This window comes from Coregonus lavaretus (assembly GCF_964263955.1).
Source record: "Coregonus lavaretus genome assembly, chromosome: 4".
NCBI classification, from domain to species: Eukaryota; Metazoa; Chordata; class Actinopteri; order Salmoniformes; family Salmonidae; genus Coregonus; species Coregonus lavaretus.
The window spans coordinates 39932556-39949889 of NC_139991.1; the positions used below are offsets into that span (position 1 = coordinate 39932556).

General features: G+C 44.3%; 1 protein-coding gene across 2 annotated transcripts in view; it reads left to right on the plus strand.

Annotated features, from left to right (window-relative positions):
* Positions 1-17334, plus strand: part of LOC311127283 (phosphatidylinositol 4-kinase alpha-like) — a 47066-nt gene that overhangs the window by 15280 nt on the left and 14452 nt on the right. The window contains exons 7-33 of one of the 2 annotated variants that reach the window (XM_084159090.1): positions 194-342; positions 470-535; positions 631-727; positions 1283-1474; positions 1642-1742; positions 1881-2140; positions 2343-2438; positions 2662-2845; positions 3105-3205; positions 5528-5696; positions 5818-5868; positions 6004-6112; positions 6313-6449; positions 6589-6722; positions 6870-6952; positions 7113-7183; positions 7390-7596; positions 7686-7769; positions 7847-7936; positions 8118-8237; positions 8726-8818; positions 9027-9183; positions 11357-11484; positions 11635-11793; positions 11967-12118; positions 12371-12478; positions 14619-14839. In XM_084159090.1, the coding sequence (XP_084015216.1) occupies positions 194-342; positions 470-535; positions 631-727; positions 1283-1474; positions 1642-1742; positions 1881-2140; positions 2343-2438; positions 2662-2845; positions 3105-3205; positions 5528-5696; positions 5818-5868; positions 6004-6112; positions 6313-6449; positions 6589-6722; positions 6870-6952; positions 7113-7183; positions 7390-7596; positions 7686-7769; positions 7847-7936; positions 8118-8237; positions 8726-8818; positions 9027-9183; positions 11357-11484; positions 11635-11793; positions 11967-12118; positions 12371-12478; positions 14619-14839 (3519 nt within the window). The remainder of the gene's footprint in view (positions 1-193; positions 343-469; positions 536-630; positions 728-1282; positions 1475-1641; positions 1743-1880; positions 2141-2342; positions 2439-2661; positions 2846-3104; positions 3206-5527; positions 5697-5817; positions 5869-6003; positions 6113-6312; positions 6450-6588; positions 6723-6869; positions 6953-7112; positions 7184-7389; positions 7597-7685; positions 7770-7846; positions 7937-8117; positions 8238-8725; positions 8819-9026; positions 9184-11356; positions 11485-11634; positions 11794-11966; positions 12119-12370; positions 12479-14618; positions 14840-17334) is intronic. The other variant, XM_084159091.1, reaches the window with a different exon arrangement.

The following is a 17334-nucleotide window of genomic DNA, read 5'->3' on the forward strand; positions in this document are numbered from 1 at the left end:
CCCTCCCTCTCACTCACCCTCCCTCCCTCCCTCCCTCTCTCTATCCCTCCCTCTCTATCCCTCCCTCCCTCTCTCTATACCTCCCTCTCACCCTCCCTCCCTCTCTCTATCCCTCCCTCCCTCTCTATCCCTCCCTCTCACCCTCCCTCCCTCTCTCTATCCCCCCTCTCACCCTCCTTCTCTCTCTCTCCAGGCTCCTATCTCCCTGATGGTAGTGCTGTGGACCCAGACTATTATTTCTCCACCATCAGTTCTAGTTTCTCTGTGTCTCCTCTGTTCACTGGCAATGCCCAGGGAGAATTTGATGTCCCTCTGGACATTCTGCGCAAGCTCCTCAACATGGTCAGTACATGTGTAGAATCAGAATGAGTATAACTATAGAATCAGATTGGATAGAACTATAGAATCAGAACGGGTAGAACATCGTTTTTCAGAATTCATTTCTGAGTGTTCTGTTTGTCTTATGCAGGTTGAGCAGTTTGTCGCTGAATCCTTTCTGAAAACACTGGATGACACCCTGCAGGAACTTCTGGAGGTAGGTTCATTTCCCCTCTATTTTAATTAATGCACTTTCCTGTGTAGTCCTCAAGATAAATGTTACATCATGTTTGTTGTGTTCTCTCCCTCTAGTTGAACCCAGGTATGCACCTGTACTACAGGACCTTCAGTGATCCTCTGTATGTGGCCATCTTCAAGATGCTCAGAGACACGTTGTACAACCTAAAAGGTAACAAACCCACTGATCTCTCACCCTAACCTTTAAAGGTGGAAATCTGCAGTTGCTACATACATTTTTGGTCTTATAAATGAATGATATACCCATTTATTCTTGAAGAATAACTTATAAATGCCTCTTGAACTCAACTGTCGTACCCCATCAGAACTCAAAAGATACGTTTGTTGTACTCCATTGTTTATAAACAATGTTTTGTTAACAAATGCTGTACAGCCTCAAAACATGGTTAAAACTATCATTTTGATTTGGTCAGTCCTTGCATCCGTAGCTCTATTTATGAATTTGAGAGTGGTTACATTTCTCCAGCCCCATCCCTCAGCTGTTTATCAACACCAGTAGCGGTGTTATTGTTTGAACTGCAGATTTCCCCTTTAACCTGACCCTAACCTTTAGCCTAACCTTTACAATACTATCTCTAATATACAGAAAGCCTCTGATATGACCTGATTTGCTATTGTTCTGAAGCAGTTCAGCAGACTGTTTACTACATGTGTTTATGACTGTTTTACTAGCATGTTATTAATGTTGGTATGATTGTGTTCCCAGACCTGCAGACGGGCTATGTGAAGGAGGTTCATGACTTTGTGCTGGAGCAGTTCAGTAGCAGCCAATCGGAGCTGCAGAGGATCCTACATGACGTAGAGTACCTCCACAGTGAGCTGAGTCCTCTGAAGCTACGCTGCCAAGCTAACGCTGCCTGTGTCGACCTCATGGTCTGGGCTGTCACTGAGGAGCAGGGTAAGAGAGTGTGTGTGTGTGTGTGTGTGTGTGTGTGTGTGTCGATCCGTGCGCATGTATTGAACAATTTGGAATGAATTGGACACGTAAAAAAAAATATATAAATCAGGTCATTAATTTAGAATGAACACAAACCAACTGTTGTTCATGTGTTTTGTTTTGATCAGGAGCTGAGAACCTGTGTACCAAGCTGTCAGAGAAACTGCAGTCAAAGACGTCCAGTAAAGTCATCATCGCTCACATGCCCCTGCTCATCTGCTGTCTCCAGGTAGGGCCTGTGATGCCGATAGTGGTTTCCTCCAAGTCTGTTCCTATTTTTATCTGTCTTCACAATATTGTGTTGATAAGAGTGCCATAATACGAGTATCATCATACCTAATACAAAATGTCCTGTGTGTGTGTGTAGGGTCTGGGTCGTTTGTGTGAGCGGTTCCCGGTGGTGGCCCACTCTGTCACCATGTCTCTCAGAGACTTCCTGGTGGTCCCCTCTCCTGTCCTGGTCAAGCTGTACAAGTACCACAGCCAGTACACCACAGGGACTGGAGAGGTCAAGATCCACGTGACCAATGAGCACTCCCAGTCTACGTTCAGTGCTCATGCTAATAAGAAGAGCCAGCCCTCGATGTATGAACAGCTCCGAGACATCTCCATAGACAACATCTGCAGGTAAGGAAAGGAAAGACGACATGCTGTATGAAACGACTTTTGATTTGAAAGAAGAGAAATATGAGCAATGTTCGCTCCTTTCATTGGTCGCGGTAACCAAGTATGCGCTCTGTTTTTTTCTCTTCTCTCCACTCTTACTCTATCTCTTTCTTTCTCTCTCCTCTCTCCCTCCTCTCTCTCTGCCCCCCCCCCCTTCTCTCAGGTGTCTGAAGGCAGGTCTGACAATGGACAGTGTTATAGTGGAGGCTTTCCTAGCCAGCCTGTCCAACCGTCTATACATCTCTCAGGAGAATGACAAGTAAGTCTATCTGACCCATCCCAACATTACCTCTTACTTTACTTATTAACAGGCTGTACTACCTCTGAGAAATAACTGTCAATGTTAGCTAGTGAACCTCAGGTGATCTTGCTACCTAGAAAGACAATCCTGCAGTGTTTGACAGGAGCTCTAACCAATCCCCATCTCCGTGGCAATGACTCGCAGCCCCTCTGACCAACCGTATGTCTCTCTCTCCCCCCAGAGAGGCCCACCTGATCCCAGACCACACCATCAGAGCGCTGGGTCACATCGCGGTGGCACTGAGGGACACGCCCCGCGTCATGGAGCCCATCCTGCAGATCCTACAGCAGAAGTTCTGCCAGCCGCCTTCACAGCTAGACGTACTCATTATAGATCAGCTGGGATGCATGGTCATCACTGGGAATGTGAGGCACACACACACTTGATCCTGTCTTTTCCCCTCTCTCCCCTTAGCAAAACATCCCTCAGTAAACTCACCCCCTCCCCTCTCTCTCTCTCTCTCTTTCTCCTCTCAGTAAACTCACCCCCTCCCCTCTCTCTCTTTCTCCTCTCAGTAAACTCACCCCCTCCCCTCTCTCTCTCTCTCTCCTCTCAGTAAACTCACCTCCTCCCCTCTCTCTCTCTTGTCTCTCAGTAAACTCATCATTTTCTCTCTCCTCACAGCAATATATCTACCAGGAGGTGTGGAACCTGTTCCAGCAGATCAGTGTGAAGGCCTCCTCCATGGTCTACTCCAACAAGGACTACAAGGACCACGGATACAGGTATCCTTAGCCCCTACACCTTTACCCCCTAGCCTATCCCCAGTGGCGAACCATGACTAAGCCTTCAGAGGGACCAAAAATCTTCCAATACGTTGTATCAAACTAAAAAAATCAAGAAAATAACAGAAAGCATAGCATCACTTAATGCGCCCGACATTATATCTTCTGTAGTTGGACCATCCTAGTTCTAGTGAAGGAGGAGCAATGCTTTTTGATGACATTATGAATGAATCAAACAGGCCTGGCTGCACTTCGGGCTGCTGCACAAACAGAGACAGAACCGGTACGGACACGACATGTGACACACAGCATAAAATAATGCGACCAGCAATACAAAAACACATTGACCAGGTTTACATGCGCACAGTATTCCGGATAGTAGTTCATATCCCGCTTAAGGTCTTATTCGGGATAAGCTGTTTACATGTACCTTTGATATCCCGCTCACTAGTATCCCTGTAACCATGAATAAACAGAATATTCCTAATTGAAGTTCATAAAGGTTAAATGGAATAGTAACTGAAATCTGGACACTGACTATAAGCCTATAACCTCTCACATGTAGCCTAATATAATATTAACTCCTGCAGAATTATGCATTTCTTGCAGTAAAATGATATAACAAATGTTCATTTAGTCTCGGGAACAGGAGTTGAGAAATATGCTTTCTTTCTTTCAGCATCTGTTGAGAAAATGCAAATGCGTGTGTAACGTGTTGTCTTTGACACTGATATGCAAGCAGACAGTATTTCAACCACATAAAATATGCACCCAAGACGAACTGAAGTCTTATCAGAAACGTGTTTCATCCATTTCTCAGCTTTTCCTTAAAACCGGTCAAACTGATGACATTTGGACATTTTGCACAGGAACAATCTTTCCACTGTTGTGGAGTTATTGCGTTTTCTCCCCGGTTCCTAAACGAAACAGACAACTTTACCGGTGTCAACTAGATTACTATTGCATTCATTCTATCGATGTAAGACATTCTGGTGAGCACTGCTTTATTTAGTCTTCTGGGGCAACAAGTTATGACAGAAGAGAAGCTGCATGTATCTATCTAACTATAGTTGACAAACAAATGGCCTACCAAATGTCGGAAATTATAAGCAAAAACGTATTTAAATTAGGCGTGAAAGTTGCATAAGCCAGTAGGCCAGCGTTTCCCAGACTCGGCCCTCGGGACCCCAAGGGGTGCATGTTTTGGTTTTTGCCCTAGCATTACAGCTGTGTAGTACTCCAGCAAAAACCAAAAACGTGCACCCCTTGGGGTCCCCAGGACTGAGTCTGGGAAACGCTGCAGTAGGTTATATGGTCCAGTAGCCTGCGGAGTATCAGCAAAACAAATTATTATAGATTTATTATGGTGGATCGAACTGCGCAGGTAGCCTACTTTTTGAAGTGATTTGTTTGACAATCGGATGAAAACATCAGCACACAACACCCGTGATGTGCGGAACTGAGCCTGCGCAGACCGCGAAAAACAACAGTAAATGAAATAAGATGTTTACATGCCACAGTATCCCGTCTAAGATAAACATATCCCAGGCATCTATCCGGGTTTCTCATAACGTGGATACAAGCTTTTTCAAGTTATTGTAAATGGGATATGATGTTTATATGCGTCAACTCAAAAAAAGAATACTTGCGTATCCCGAATAATAACGGGATATTGGTGTGCATGTAAACGTGGTCACTGTTTACACAACCTATGGTACCTAACACCACTATCACACGATCACCAATAGCGACGACAACAGTGACACATCAAAGGTGACAGGCTCGTTGTGCTGAAAGGACAGCGACCGTAATACCTGTGCTCTCCATGGCCTGAAGGAGAGCCAGTTTTGGTCGAACACATAGACACGGCTGATAGACAGGCGACAGCAGTCACACACAGCATCACATCATGTTAAAGAATAAGCAGCCCATTCACTCCAGTAGGCCCCACGCAATCAGAGCAATACAAATGGCAGAGGCCTTCTGTACAGCTTCTGAAGGTCTAGCCAATGACTGGCTGAGATAGATTTCTCTACCCAGATAACCAAAGAAAAATCCTGATAGGGTATTTTCTTCTCTTCAGTATTTACCCACTCGCTTTCCGACTAAAACTGAAGAGATGAAATCAGAAGATCATTACAATTATTGTAAAGATGAAATGGCAATTGAAATGTAATTTAAAAAATCTATACATTCTGTTTAAATCCTCAGGCCTTCCCTGTTCCCCACGGTCCCCCACTGCCTACCCCTACTCACTGCCCATAGCCAGCTCCATGACCCACTATACTAAAAACGAGTGTGTTCATCTCACGTGTGTTTCAGACACTGTTCCCTGGCGGTGATCAATGCGTTAGCTAACATAGCAGCTAACCTGGCCGCAGAGCAGATGGTAGATGAGCTGCTGGTCAACCTACTGGAGCTGTTTGTCCAGCTTGGACTGGAGGGAAAGAGGGCCAGCGAGAGGGCCTCGGACAAGGGCCCTGCACTGAAGGTACACTCCATTTCCACAGTAACCATGATTTACGCTAGACTATAGGGTTCCTCGACAACAGGCTTGTGTTAGACGTTGTTTTGCGTTGACATAGTTTAGCTATCATTTTTTTTCTTTTCAGGCGTCAAGCAGTGCTGGAAACCTTGGAGTACTGATTCCTGTTATTGCTGTGGTATGTGGGTTGCCTCTATACATTTTTATTTTCAACGGTTTGTGCAGTATTGCCTCTGTGCTTCGAGTGTCTATACAGTACTACATATATCATCTATACACTTAGTGTTGATCTAGATCTCCTCTCTCTGTGTAGCTGACAAAGCGTCTGCCGCCCATCAAGGAAGCAAAGCCTCGTCTGCAGAAGTTGTTCAGAGACTTCTGGCTCTACTCTGTGGTGATGGGCTTCGCTGTTGAGGGATCAGGTGGGTGTTTAAGATTATATTAACATATACTACAATATACCACCAGCATTGGTATACAATATAGAATTGACTAAACTTGGTTTAAATGGTGGGCTAATAATACCCATTTGATGGAAAGATGAAAGTGAGTTTATCAGGCTAACAGTCATTCTGCTGTGTAGAAGTGCATAGGTTTATGAAGGGTTTTGTGTGTTGTGTAGGCCTGTGGCCAGAGGAGTGGTATGAGGGAGTGTGTGAGATCGCCACCAAGTCCCCCCTCCTCACCTTCCCCAGTGGAGAACCCCTACGCTCTGAACTACAGTACAACTCTGCCCTGAAGAACGACACTGTCACAGCAGTACGAAACGCAACCACACACTCAACACACACACATACATACAGATCGTGTACAGACATACACACACGTCCTACTACAAACACATACACACACACTTGGCTGATGTTCCCCGGTTGTCTGTGTGTGTGTGTGTTTTCAGGCGGAGCTGAATGACCTGAGGAGCACCATTATAAACCTGCTAGATCCTCCTCCTGAGGTGGCTGCTCTCATCAACAAACTAGACTTCGCCATGTCTACCTACCTACTGTCTGTTTACAGGCTGGAGTACATGAGGTAAGGAAAGAAGGGAAAGAAAGCCACTTAGGACTATCGAGATGCACCCTGCTGTTTCTGTCTGTCTAGAGTGTAGCAGTTGGAGGGTAGTTATAGATAGTTATAGGAATCTCCCAGTCATCCATCTCTCCCCTCTTCTCTCGTCAGGATGCTGCGTGCTCTAGACTCTGACCGGTTCCAGGTGATGTTCCGCTACTTTGAGGACAGAGCCATCCAGAAGGACAAGTCTGGTAAGCTACATTACACATGTATTAGACTGCTATTACACATGTATTACACATGTATTATACATTTATTACGCGTATTACACATGTATTTGGCGTTTATTCCACATGTTTTAGACAGTGATATATAATGAATGTCTAATGAATGTATCTTCTCTGTCTCCAGGTATGATGCAGTGTGTGATAGCTGTTGGGGACAAAGTGTTTGAGGTCTTCCTACAGATGATGGCTGAGAAGGTAAGCTCGTCGGACAACATTTAACACAACACTAGCTATGGAGTCATACAATGAATATTTGAGGACCATCATAAGATTCAATCAAAACGGAGAAACTAAAAAACGTCTGAAAGTCAAGAACAACTGACCCTCTGTAGAGCTTGTCCTCTCCAATGATTGATTGATTGATTAACTAAGTGTTGTTCTCTCTGTGTTTCTCTCCCCAGCCGAAGACTAAAGCCCATGAGGAGGAGTTGGAGCGCCACGCTCAGTTCCTATTGGTCAACTTCAACCACATCCACAAGAGGATCCGTAGGGTGGCCGACAAATACCTGTCCGGTCTGGCCGAAACGTTCCCCCACCTGCTGTGGAGTGGCCGTGTACTGAAGACCATGCTGGACATCCTGCAGACCCTCTCCCTCTCCCTCGGCGCAGTACGGACACACACTCTCTTTTAACCACCTGTTATTGTTATTCTCTGTGATCCTCAATGTATTGAGTTGTGCTCCTACTTTGTGTAAAGGACATCCATAAGGACCAGCCGTACTACGACATCCCAGACACTCCCTACAGGATCACTGTACCAGACACATACGAGGCCAGAGAGGTAGGAATGGGTGTTTGATGTGTGTGTGAGTGTGTGTGTTTTCTGAGTGTTGCGCTGACGTTTCTCTGTGGTTGTAGAGCATAGTGAAGGACTTTGCTGCTCGCTGTGGGGAGATCCTGAAAGAAGCCATGAAGTGGGCCCCCTCTGTCACCAAGTCACACCTACAGGTGAGCTACACACACACACACACACACACATTTTGTAAAGGAAAAGCAGATAGAAACGCATTGCAGATGTTCTGTCAAATCATTGTTCAAAAGAGCTTCTTGATGGCTTTTTGAGGAAGTCAGGGTTTTAGATGAATCTTCTCTTATTCCCTGTTTTTGATGTTTTCACCATAATCTCCAGGAGTACCTGAACAAGCATCAGAACTGGGTGTCAGGTCTGTCCCAGCACACTGGCCTGGCCATGGCTACAGAGAGCATCCTGCACTTCGCTGGCTACAACAGACAGAGCACTACGCTAGGGGTGAGAACACACACACACCTAAAATGTATTTCCATTCAAAAGCCTACTTTCCCTAACACTAACACTAACCCTTACCTTAACCCCTAACCCTAACCCCAATTCTAACCTTAACCCTAATTGCAACCCTAAGCCTAAAATAGCCTTTGTCCTAGTGGGGACCTGGAAAATGTCCCAACGAGGGAGAATTTTCCGTGTTTTACTACCCTAATGGGGACTTTTGGTGATTTCCGGTACCCACAAGGATAGTATTTTCCCTAACCCTAACTTTAACCCCTAAACCTAACCCTAACTCCTAAACCTAACCGCTAACCCCAACCTTAATTTTAACCCTAATTCTAACCCTAAACCTAACCCCTAAGCCTAAAATAGCCTTTTTACAAGTGAGGACAGGCAAAATATCCTCACTTCTCAGAATTGTAGGACTTCTGGTACTCACAAGTATAGTAAAACGTGTACACACACTAACCAAGTCCCTTCCTCCCCTCCAGATCACCCAGCTGACGGAGAGGCCAGCCTGTGTGAAGAAAGACTACTCCAACTTCATGGCCTCACTCAACCTGAGGAACCGCTATGCCGGAGAGGTACAGAGAGACACTACTACAGTTCTAGACAGTACTCCACTTATTTCTTCTGAATAAACAGAACAATGTTGTGAGCATTTGTGTGTCTGTGTGTGTCTGTGTGTGTCTGTGTGTGTCTGTGTGTGTCTGTGTGTGTCTGTGTGTGTCTGTGTGTGTGTGTGTGTCTGTGTGTGTGTGTGTGTGTGTGTGTGTTTGTTTCTCCCTCCAGGTGGCAGGAATGATCCATTTCAGTGAGGCGGTGCATAGCCAGTCAGACCTGTCCAGGCTGATGGTCAGACAGATGACAGAGGCTCTGGACATCCAGAACCCTGAGGCATTCACTGAGAACATGTTCAAATTGGCTGCTCTGCTTATCAGCACTAAAGGTGTGTGTGCTGACAAGTTAACTTTGATTTAGAAGGGAATAAAGGCACCATATAGCCCAGGGGTGGGCAATCATTTTGGCTCGAGGGCGACATCGGTCTTTCAAAATTCACCGGACTTGCTTTTTCACCGGACCGATTTGTTTGTCAAAAGCAATTCGCAGGCCAGAAAAAGGGCAGCTTTTTGAAAACGGATAGGTCCATTATAATTTCTACATACTTTCTATCTAGTTTTAGACGTTCAAGAGTGGCCTGGATTTATTATATAAAAAATATATATACAGTGCCTTAGGAAAGTATTCAGACCCCTTGACTTTTTCCACATTTTGTTACGTTACAGCCTTATTCTAAAATGGATTAAATCGTTTTTTCCCCTCATCAATCTACACACAATACCCCATAATGACAAAACAAAAACAGTTTTTAAGAAATGTTTGCTAATTTATAAATAATTAAGAAACTACAATATAACATTTACATAAGTATTCAGACCCTTTACTCAGTACTTTGTTGAAGCACCTTTGGCAGCAATTACAGCATCGAGGCTTCTTGGGTATGACTCTACAAGCGTGGCACACCTGTATTTGGGGAGTTTCTCCCATTCTTCTCTGCAGATCCTATCAAGCTCTGTCAGGTTGGATGGGGAGCGTTGCTGTACAACTATTTTCAGGTCTCCAGAGGTGTTAGATCGGGTTCAAGTCCGGGCTTTGGCTGAGCCACTCAAGGACATTCAGAGACTTGTCCCGAAGCCACTCCTGCGTTGTCTTGGCTGTGTGCTTCGGGTCGTTGTCCTGTTGTAAGGTGAACCTTTGTCCCAGTCTGAGGTTCTGAGCACTCTGGAGCATGTTTTCATCAAGGATCTCTCTGTACTTTGCTCCGTTCATCTTTCCCTCGATCCTGACTAGTCTCCCAGTCCCTGCCGCTGAAAAGCAATTTCACAGCATGATGCTGCCACCACCATGCTTCACCGTAGTGATGGTGCCAGGTTTCCTCCAGATGTGATGCTTGTCATTCAGGCCAAAGAGTTCAATCTTGGTTTCATCAGACCAGAGAATCTTGTTTCTCATGGTCTGAGAGTCCTTTAGGTGCCTATTGGCAATGTACCTTTTACTGAGGAGTGGCTTCCGTCTGGCCACTCTACCATAAAGGCCTGATTGGTGGAGTGCTGCAGAGATGGTTGTCCTTCTGGAAGGTTCTCTCATCTCCACAGAGGAACTCTAGAGCTCTGTCAGAGTGACCATTGGGTTCTTGGTCACCTCCCTGAGAGAGGCCCTTCTCCACCGATTGCTCAGTTTGGCCGGGCGGCCAGCTCTAGGAAGAGTCTTGGTGGTTCCAAACTTCTTCCATTTAAGATTGATGGCGGCCACTGTGTTCTTGTGGACCTTCAATGCTTTAGACATTTTTTGGTACCCTTCCCCAGATCTGTGCCTCGACACAATCCTGTCTCGGAGCTCTACAGACAATTCCTTTGACCTCATGGCTTGGTTTTTGCTCTGACAGCACTGTCAACTGTGGGACCTTATGTAGACAGGTGTGTGCCTTTTCAAATCATGTCCAATCAATTGAATTTACCACAGGTGTACTCCAATCAAGTTGTAGAAACATCTCAAGGATGATCAATGGAAACAGGATGCACCTGAGATCAATTTTGAGTCTCATAGCAAAGGGTCTGAATACTTATGTAAATAAGGTATTTCAGTAAAAAAAAAAAAAAAGAATACATTTGCTAAATATTATTGAAACCTGTTTTCGCTTTGTCATTATGGTGTATTGTGTGTAGATTGCTGAGGAAAATGTTTTATTTAATCCATTTTAGAATAAAGCTGTAACGTAACAAAATGTGGAAAAAGTCAAGGGGTCTGAATACTTTCCGAAGGCACTGTATATATAGATGTTTTTTTTACTCAAACCTCCCCCGGGCCAGATTGAATGGATTCGGCCCACAGCCTTTTGTTCCCCTCTCTCTCTCTGTCTAACCCATTATATTGAAGGCCTGTGTCTCTGTCTGTCTGTCTGTCTGTCTGTCTGTCTGTCTGTGTCTCTCTCTCTCTCTCTCTCTCTCTCTCTCTCTCTCTCTCTCTCTAACCCATTATATTGAAGGTCTGTGTTGTCTCTCTCTCTGTAACCAATTATATTGAAGTGTTGTCTCTCTCTCTCTCTCGCTCTCTCTGTGTAGAGTGTGATCCTCAGCTGCTGCACCACCTGTGTTGGTCTCCTCTGAAGATGTTTACAGAGCACGGCATGGAGACGGCTATCGCCTGCTGGGAATGGCTGCTGGCTGCTCGCACTGGAGTAGAGGTCCCGGTAAGCATATTGTAGACATCTATTGCTGGAGTTGAAGTACCATTGTGTATTTGTGTGGAAAGAGTGGTGGGACCCGGATTCAAACCCACACTAACACAGTTATTATCTCTCTCTCTCTCTCTTTCTCTTTCCCTTTCTCTTTCTCTGTAGTTCATGCGTGAGATGGCGGGAGCGTGGCAGATGACAGTGGAGCTCAAGATGGGCTTGTTCTCTGATGCTCAGGTGGAGGCTGATCCCCTAGCAGCCTCAGAGGAGAGTCAGCCTGTCCCCTGTCCCCCTGAGGTCACCCCTCACTGCATTTGGATAGAGGTGTGTGTGAGTTCAATCCAGTTTGGTTAAAGTACTAGAGTAAGAGGAATTCACTGCATGAACAGCCCTACGTGTGCTGTTTCAAAGTTTTCATTCCATGCTCCCTCCCTCCCTCTTCCAACTCCTCTTCTGCTTTCTCCCTCTCTCTCTCTCCCTCCTCTATCTCTCTCCAGTTCCTGGTTCAGAGGTTTGAGATAGCTAAATATTCCAGTGAAGACCAGGTGGAGATATTCGGGAGCCTATTACAACGCTCGCTCTCCCTCAATGTGGGTGGGGCCAAGAGCAGCCTCAACCGCCATGTAGCAGCTATCGGACCCCGCTTTAGGTCCACACACACACACAGACACACACACAAACACACACACAGACATACACACACAGACACACACACACAGACATACACACACACACAGACACACACACACACACACACAGACAGACATACACACACACACACACACACACACACACACTAGATCCGGTTTCTGATCCAGAGCAAATTAACCACTCATTGAAGCAATGACGATGTGTGTGTCTGTGTGTCTCTGTGTGTCTCTGTGTGTGTGTCTGTGTGTAGGCTCCTTACTCTGGGTCTAGCACTGCTCCATTCCGACGTAGTCACCAACGCCACCATCAGAAATGTCCTCCGAGAGAAGATCTACTCCACCGCCTTCGACTACTTCAGGTACACACACACACACACACACACACACACACAATAAGAGAGGAAGGAAATTATACTCCATAGTCCTTCACTACTAACATGGGAGATAACTTTCCCTCTCTAAATCAGCATCTTTACCACTAGGAGAGAGTGTCATGTTGACTCAAAACAATATGCGATATGACATTTTAATAAATCGTTTGGGGAATGGCCTCATCTCCGAGGGAAGATCCTCAAAGGCAGGTAGCCCTATGCGGGGGAAGGGAGTTCCAATGATGGCCCTTAAGGTTATTATAGATACTGGTGGTGGGGAGGTGGATGGTTGTTGAAAACTTTTACTGAAAAACAGCAAGTGAGAGAATGAGGGTAAGTTGACATAGAAATACATCCCAAGATTTACACCCATTGGTTGAGAGAGAGGAAGATGATAATTGCAAGATTGAGCCCATAGGTTAAACAGCAAGAGTGAGGAATGTGCGTTATTGGGCCAATAGGCTGTAAGGTCAATAGGTGAATGACATTCCACACATGGCTAACAGGAAAAAGGAGAAGAAACAAGATGCTAAGCTGATAATGATATGTTTGTATTCATTCCCACTATGCCCCTAGAATAGGAAACAAAGTGAATGATGTTATGCTTACTGGATGAAGTGAAATGAGCATTCAGACCATTCTTCCTGATTGAACTTTCATAAACTACATTATCACAAACCGAATTTGTGTTATAAGCAGTTTTAAGAGTACATGTCATTTTTTCCTCCTGCCCCTCATTCACCGCAAGTCATTCACTGGCAGCTGATGATGGCCTATCGAAACTAGGGGTGTGCCGACATGGCCATACTCGTAATCGTATCCGTAAATTGACAGGTGATAGTCAGATTGGATCGGATGATACTCGTGATTGGGAGAAAAAATATATATATATTTGGGCAAAATACCTCCCTGCACGTTGTCAAAGCTGCAGATTAGGAGCAGTGTGCGGAAGGGTGGGCAGCAGCAATTTAAATGATCAGACCGAAAACATGCGAAGAAAAGTGATCGGGTGAAATGATGAAGCGAGTGGATGGTACAACCACACAATTCCAACACAGAAAAAGCTGCTTTTTAATATACTTATATTGTAAGTAATGATAGGTCATATTTCATAGAATTCTGGAAAAGGAACAGTTACGTTAAATTGTATATGAAGAATCTGATGAACAGCGCAGCTTGGAATTGACACAGAGGCAGGTAAACGGAGCGCCAAAAAGTGACCTTTTTCAAATTCTCCTACCGAATCACAAGACGTTTTGATGTCTATATAGAATCAGAAAGACCATATTCTGCAGTTTCCAAATCACCTATCTCTGCCAAACAACTCTATTTCTAAATATAACTTTTGGGCAGAATTTCCGCGATTCCATGTGCTCCCAACTTGAACTCGCAACACTCAAAACACAGTAATATATTTAAACTCAAAATATGCCATTCTGTTCTTTTGAAATGCATTTTCTTAAATTCATAATGTCCCTTAAGACCTGCTCTTAACGACTTTATAATGAATGATCTTTGTGGTCTTTATTTAATGGATTTTAACCCAAATTGTGGCGTTTTAGTGGTTTTTCATTTGTACATATAGCCTACAGTTACATAAACTAATGAAAATGTTATTGTGTTCTTTGAAATACATTTTATTTCATATTCTAATGTTACCCAAGACCCTCATCGTGCTCTAGTGACTCCTTATGACAGGGCCGGGCGCCTGCAAGCTGACACCGGTCATCAGTCAAACTGTGTTTCCTCCGACACATTGGTGCGGCTGACATCCGGGTCAAGCGAGCAGTGTGATAAGAAGTAGGCGGCCAGGCGGGTCATGTTTCGGAGGACGCATGGCTCCCCTCTCCCTAGCCCATTGAGCAGTTGCAGAGATGAGCCAAGGGATCTAATTCAGGGAGAAAATGGGGTAAAAAAAATATGCTGGTGGCCAGTTTAGTACTGGGAGGAGACCGCCTGGGAATACCAGGTGCCATAAGCTAAAATATTAATAAAATAAAATACATCTATTTAATAGGCTGTTAGAATGTTGACGTTCAAAACACTTGCCATTGTTAACTAATTGTATACTTACTCTCTCTCGCTCTCTCACTTCCCTCTTCCTCTTTCCCCCCCCTCCCCCATTTAGTGCCCCTCCTAAGTTCCCTACTCAGGGGGACAAGCGTCTGCGTGAGGACATCAGCTTCATGATCCGGTTCTACGCCAGCATCCTGTCGGACAAGAAGTACCTGGCGGCATGCCAGCTGGTTCCTCCTGGTGAGCTAGGCGCCGTGCCAACCCCCAGCACCCTCTCTGCCGGGATATTCGGATCACTAATCGTGTCCAGCACTTCTCCGATATCGATGCTAAGTAAGCCTACAGCGGTGGAGACACCGGCTGATTAACAACAGCATTGCAAGACTACAGGAGCATGTTTTTACACAGGTCAAATCTGACGTCTGATCAGGCTCTTGCTGCATTGCTCAAAGATCGATACATCTTTATAGTCTGTAGAATCTCTCTCTTTATCTATATATCTATTTATTTCGGTCTCTCTCTTTTTCTCTATTTATTTCTGTCTTTTTCTATCTCTTTCTGTATCTATCTAATTCACGCTATCCATCTATTTGTCTGCTGCGGAGCAAGGCGCAGATTTGCCACCTCTGATAAAATGCATGATTGATTATTTATAATTATTATTCTACACATTATATCATGCCGATCCGCCCCTCAGCTCGATTTGTCAATTTGTCAACAAAAAGAAAACAAACAAATTGAGAAATGTGAGACGTTCTTCTTCTCCACCACCCACACCGCTCCTTCCTCCTCTCCGTGTCCCTGGCGACCCCGAGAACAACCTGATCTCACTCATAACACATCGGATCGCGCCAGGTAGAAACTAGTCCTAACCACAGATCTAGGATCAGATGACTCTACCCTCAATGGTAACCCTTTTACCATTAGGTGGGTGAAATAATGTCCGACTCTGTATCAGCGGTTAGGGGTAAATTCTACCACTGCCTGTGGGAACAACGCATGGCCATCTCATATAATACAGGACTAACGCTATATAGCTCATCATATCGCTCTTCAAAAACTCCTTCCTCTCCATCGAATGCTGAGACAATGCTCACTACCTCATTTATATTTCCCTCCGGTTCACAATGTCTTGTCCATGGATGGTGATGCATGTCAGTGTGGATTTAGACGAGAATGAATGCATTGAGTGGTAGAGAGAGGGATGCATGCCAATGTTGTTTTAGATTAATGCATTGAGGGATGGAGAGCGAGAAAGATGCAGCTAGAGAATGTGAAGGAATGAGGCGTTAGATGGACAGAGATAATTGCAGGAAGAGATGGCGATAGTTGAGTTTGTAATGGAAAGAGAGAGAGAGATAAAGAGATATGGGTAGACAGCGTTAAATAAGGAAGGACCTGAGTTTTTGCTTAGTAGATCACATAGTCAGGAAAACCCTAGGGCCCAAATATTGAGGGATAGAAATACTTAGGGTGTGATGTGTGTGTGTCTCTGCCTGCTGAGTGTCCCTGTGTGTATGTCTTCCTGTGGCTGTCCATCCATCTGCGCGTGTGTGCCTATATACAGTGCCTTCAGAAAGTATTCACACCCCTTGACCTTTCCCACATTTTGTTGTGTTACAACCTGAATTTAAAAAGGATGAAATTAAGATTTGTTTTGTCACTGGCCTACACACAATACCCCATAATTTCAAAGGGGTATCATGTTTTTAGAAATGTTTACAAATTAATTAAAAATGAAAAGTTGAAATGTCTTGAGTCAATAAGTATTCAACCCCTTTGTTATGGCAAGCCTAAATAAGTTCAGGAGTAAACATTTGCTTAACAAGTCACATAATAAGTTGCATGGACTCACTCTGTGTGCAATAATATTTTTTATGATTTTTTGAATGACTATCTCATCTCTGTACCATAAACATCTGTAAAGGTCCCTCAGTCGAGCAGTGAATTTCAAGCACAGATTCAACCACAAAGACCAGGGAGGTTTCCCAATGCCTCGCAAAGAAGAGCACCTATTGGTATATGGGTAAAAAATAAAATAAAAACAGACATTGAATATCCTTTTGAGCATGGTGAAGTTATTAATTACACTTTGGATAGTGTATAAATACACCCAGTCAATACAAAGATACAGGCATCCTTTCTAACTCAGTTGCCGGAGAGGAAGGAAACCGCTCAGGGATTTCACCATGAGACCAATGGTGACTTTAAAACAGTTACAGAGTTTAATGGCTGTGATAGGAGAACTGAGGATGGGGCCAACAACATTGTAGTTACTCCACAATACTAACCTAATTGACAGATTAGGTTAGTATTGTGGATAAGGCACTAAGTAAAACTGCAAAAAATGTGGCAAATTAATTAATTTTATGTCCTGAATACAAAGTGTTATGTTTTGGGCAAATCCAACACAACACATCACTGAGTACCACTCTTCATATTTGGTGGTGGCTGTTATAGGTATGCTTATCATCGGCAAGGACTAGGGGAGTTTTTTTTTGGATAAAAATTAACGGAATAGAGCTAAGCACAGACAAAATCCTAGAGGAAAACCTGGTTCAGTCTGCTTTCCACCAGACAAATTCACCTTTCAGCAGGACAATAACCTAAAACACGAGGCCAAATATACACTGGAGTTGCTTACCAAGATGACATTGAATGTTCCTGAGTGGCCTAGTTACAGCTTTTACATAAATCGGCTTGAAAATCTATGGCAAGACTTGAAAATATCTGTCTAGCAATTATCAACAACTTGACAGAGCTTGAAGAATTTTAAAAAGAAAAATGTGCAAATATTGTACAATCCAGGTGTGGAAAGCTCTTAGAGA